We start from the raw sequence: 4,742 nt of genomic DNA on the forward strand, positions 1-4,742 counted from the left end.
GTGTGTGTGTGTGTGTGTGTGTGTGTGTGTGTGTGTGTGTGTGTGTGTGTGTGTGTGTGTGTGTGTAACCTTCAACAGATGGTGCTTGGTCCTGTGCAGCATATAACATCTCCTTGAAAGCCTGCAGACACAAATGGAGGAAATCTTAATATTAAATACTCAAATGGTAAATGGACTGTACTTACTGTATTTAGCACTTTTCTACCCAACCTCCTCAAAGCACGTCACACTACAATATGTGTCTTTATTTACACATTCATTTTATTCGATCTCACTACAAAACTAATACAGGTGAATCAATCTATAGAGAAGAGTCAGTGCTTTAAATCACACTCATACACTGCTGAGACACACATCAGAGGCAGTGGGGGTTCAGTGTCTTGCCCAGAGACACTTCAACATGTGAAGGAATAGTGGGGAATCAAACTGCCAACTCTTTCGTTAGAGGAAAGACACCCTTAACCACTCACAGCAGCCCCAAGTGTTTTCTGTGTTGATTTCCACCAAGTTTTTAAAGCAAAACTCTTTTCTGTTGTATTGGCTGTGTTTTATATATCCTGTTTTCAATTAGCCGTCACCAAATGATGGAAGGTAGGCAATAACGTTTGCCTTTGTCAATGTGTGTGTGCATGGAGCTAAACTGGGGTCATAAGGTTTGTTGTAACTCAAAGACAAACTATAAACATAAAATATGCCTGAAAGATGTGAGAGTACAAATGAGTACTGACAATTGTTTGTTTACATTCCCTGTGGTTCCATATTAACATATTAAGTTGGTATTAACTCCATATTAAGTTGGATGTATAGTTTAAGAGCTACGTTGATTTTACATTCTCTTTTTTGCATTTGTGGAAATCCAGGTCGGCAAACAAAATGGCACAATAAACACACACGTGACAACATTTCAAGTGGATATCAACAACTTGTGTTTACTATGCGTGTTGAAGATTATAAATATGCAAAGCTTTGAAAAAAATATCAATAGTGTGTACAGGGGAGAAGTTCCTGCGATTCAGTTTAGGCTAATTTTAGCATTTTTTTAGTGTTTACTCCAGCTATTATGCATCAAACATGATATAATCATAGGAATCTCTTTTTTAACCAATTACCCACGAAAAGACAAAAATAAAATGGGGTGAATGGTGTCTGTCACATGTATAGTTTAGGAGCTATGTTGATTTAAAGTTTTCATTATTCACAACGGAAAATCCAGGTCGGCCATTAAAGATGGTCAATAAAAACATATATGGGACAACAATTTGCTCTGGGGCCAACACAATCCATTTACTAAACACCTTAAGGAGTAAAAAAGTTAGGTTAAAAAATATATCTTTCGGGTGCGGTGCATGGGACGCCCACCCCTCCACCCCCCTCCTGCTAGCTAGACTATATGGGCTTGGCTGCTCGGCATGATTTGACCTCAGCTACTGTTCATTTGATTTGTTCACTGGCCAGATTACATCATACAGATGAGATTAACTTTAAGTTAATTATTTGTAGTGACTGTAACTTGTAGCGACTATAACTTTTATTATTTTTTGTTTGTTTTTCTTTCACACGAGTCAAACTCAASAAGAAGAAGCTAACTTTAGCCACAGTTAGCTTACCGTTCTCTGTCGCCCTGCTCTATCAGTGTCATACTGCTGGATGGTCCAGTACAGCCTTTGGTAATTTTCCTTCCAGTTTGGTGCAGTCCATTATTAGTGTTGTGTCACAAATAAAACTAAATAACATTTGCACGTTTAATTATGACGCTGCCCACAGCGAGGCGGCTCTCTGCTCAGCTCAACAGGGCCAAGGTAGAGCAAGGCCAGGCTGAGAGCAGCAACGCCCTCTACTGGATGAAGACAAAAACTACACTGTAATAAGGTTTAAACTGATGTTTTCAATTAATCTAATTTTAATCTAATAAATCATTATTCRATAATTAATCGTAAGTTGTTTATAGGAATGGCGATATAAACGATATACAGTAGAAACGATATAAATTTGTCCTATGAATGATAGAGATCTATAGTCTACCGGCCAACCGCACAATTGTTTTTGATGACGTAACCAGCTGGAGTCAAAACAGAGGAAGTGGGAAGCAGCGTGACTGAGAGCGCAAATGAAGAGGAGGAAAAAAACATAACTTATCAGGACCTGGTTCAGGTGTGTGAAAATGAACGTCGAGCTGTACATGTTTATGTGATGGAGCGTGCTCCGGTCGGATGCCGACCGACCACAGTGCCTGCTGCAGGAGGAGTGTGCGCTGCAGCACATGGTGACGCAGCGAGGCGACAGTCAGTGCGGGTGAGTCAGTGAGGTAGTGCTCCAGGACTCAAAAGCTCGCTGAGTCTGGACCTCGTTTCTCCTGCAGTCATAGCAGGATATATCTGTTACATTAAAGTTATTGTGTGTGTGTGTTTTTTATATATATATATATATATATATATATATATACATACATATGATTTAACCAGGTAGATCTCCCTTAAATTTAATTTTTATGGGAGACTTTAAAGTGTCCCTTAAAAAAGGAGATTTTAAAGTCCAAATTTTTTTACCTATACATATTTATTCCACTCAATTAACGTGTGATTTATTTATTTTCTATTATAAGTTTTATATCGTGACATATATCGTTACCACCACCCATCATAATGTATATCGTGATATGAATTTTTTGCCATATCGCACGTTCCTAGTTGTTCAGTTGTTTGCATTACTAGCAGTGAATGTACAGTTAGTGAGTGGAGTGGAGTGCATTCAGCAGCTTTTTCCTGCTGTAGAGAACAAGTAGATGACAGTCATTGACTGTTAGTTGGTACTTGGAGGACAATGAAACAGTCACCCTCTTTTATTGGCTCCAGTCTAAAGGACAACTAGCAGAACAGCCAGTTACTGTTTCAGAAAACCAGAGGACTATAATACTGTCAGTGTGCAGTGGGCAGACAGTTAGAATGGTCCAACATGTTTTTGTTACAAACAGGCCAAAGGCCATGTTACAACCCACAAAATCTGAAGTTACATCAATGATGTGAAAATAATATACAGTATATTGTATGATTGTGTTTGTGTCTGCATGGGTATGTGTCAGTTTGGGACGTGGACTTCCCCCTCCCCTGGTTCGTTTGTCGCCCCCATCCCATACCGCCCTCTGGTGGGGGTGCCTTGCCCAACGGCACGTGGATGGCTCTTGGGGTCTGGGTCTGGGTGCTCGGGTGTGCGCTGGCTCAGCCTGGTGGCTGCATGTCGGGGCTTGGGTCCTCTGTGCCCATGCCCGTGCTTGCCCTAGCGCAGCGGGGGCCAGCGGGGGCCTGCGTGCTYGTTGCTGTGGGGCTGCTGCGTGTGGTCACTGGTGGGGTTCTCCTGGGTCTCCCCTATGGTTTGACCTGGGGGTGGGTGTGTGGCTCTCCTCAGGTAGGTGTACCCGGGGGTCCGGTGCTTGGGGTTCCTCCTGGGGTCGTTGACTCTGGCCTCCCCTTATGTCTGCCTCGTGCCTTGGGGGTCGGYTCTGAGACTCCCCCACAGTCACTATTATACAGTCTGTTGGAGAAATCCTGTAAATTTAAGCTTGCTCACAACCGCACGCGGACAGGTGTTCAGATCCGAGAGGTTCTGAATGATCACCAGGTATATACAGGTGGGTGTTTATCTGTCTGAATGTATATATGTATGCTTTTGCTAAGTTTTGTAACCTTAATTCTTTGCAGGTGTGCAGACAGATGTTGGATGGATTGTATTGTTTTCTTGACTTATATCTCACATATCATCAATTCTTTCTTTCACTTTTTTCCATTACATTGTAACTTGTCTTTCCTTTCCTTCTTTTTTCCTTTCTTTCGTCTTCTTTCTTGTCTATGTAAAGAAAGACTGATGATGAAGCTAAGATACTAATATTCAGATATTTAGTACTGCTTTCTACTGAAGTGGTTAAAAAAATACAAAAAGCTTATAAAAAGTTGTTTATATCTCCATGGTCGCGGGTCGCCACTACAGGCAGCCGCCATCTTTCACCACCATCTTGTCTACGAAGGCTCATGAAGGACAAACTGCGGTGGCGGCATCAAAAACAGTTTTAGTTGTAATACTATAAATGTAATATTTGTTGTCTGTCATTAGCTACGTTTACATGGTGGACAAAAGTAATCGGATTAAACAACCGTTCGGAATAAAAATGCGTCATGTAAACAGCTTGTTCAGATTATTCTGATCTGATTGAGCTCGATCCRAATGRATTTTTAATCCAAATGAAAAGGGTGGGTTATTCTGATTGATAATCTGAATGAGGTTCATGTAAACACTTAATCTGATCATCTTATTCTGATTGTAGAAAACTGACCTGTGTGCTCATGTCTGCTGACTTTCATTCACCTGGTGGGACAGCAGCGCTCCAGCTGCGCTGCACCGTGCAGAACTTTTCCTCCTCGCTCTCTTAACAGATGAAAAAGGAGGCAAACAGCAGATGTTGCTTCACAAAAAATTAAAATAAAAATAAAAAGCACGTATTGCTTCATCTGCAGGCTGCAGCTCAACTGAGGAGTAACGACGTCTCTACTGTTATTAAAAACTGACACGGGTCGTCCTGAGGCACAGAGGAGCTTTGTTTACGTTTGTAACAGGAAGTAGAGCTGTAGGGGTAACCCTGGTGAAAAAAAAACTTTTTATTGTTTTTTCTTTGTCTTTGATTTTATTTTTTACACTTATAAGAAGAAAATCATTTTAAAGTGTTTTTATTTTCTTTAAGTGAATAGGACAAA

General features: G+C 40.9%; 1 protein-coding gene across 1 annotated transcript in view; it reads right to left on the reverse strand.

Moving 5' to 3' along the window:
• Positions 1-4,742, reverse strand: part of LOC106524673 (xenotropic and polytropic retrovirus receptor 1 homolog) — a gene marked incomplete in the record, with an annotated part of 79,454 nt that overhangs the window by 40,394 nt on the left and 34,318 nt on the right. The window contains 1 exon segment of the mRNA XM_014018574.1: positions 70-121. Coding sequence (XP_013874028.1) covers positions 70-121 — 52 coding nt within the window.

Source organism: Austrofundulus limnaeus, unplaced genomic scaffold (genome assembly GCF_001266775.1).
Source record: "Austrofundulus limnaeus strain Quisiro unplaced genomic scaffold, Austrofundulus_limnaeus-1.0 Scaffold195, whole genome shotgun sequence".
In the NCBI taxonomy this organism is placed as follows: domain Eukaryota; kingdom Metazoa; phylum Chordata; class Actinopteri; order Cyprinodontiformes; family Rivulidae; genus Austrofundulus; species Austrofundulus limnaeus.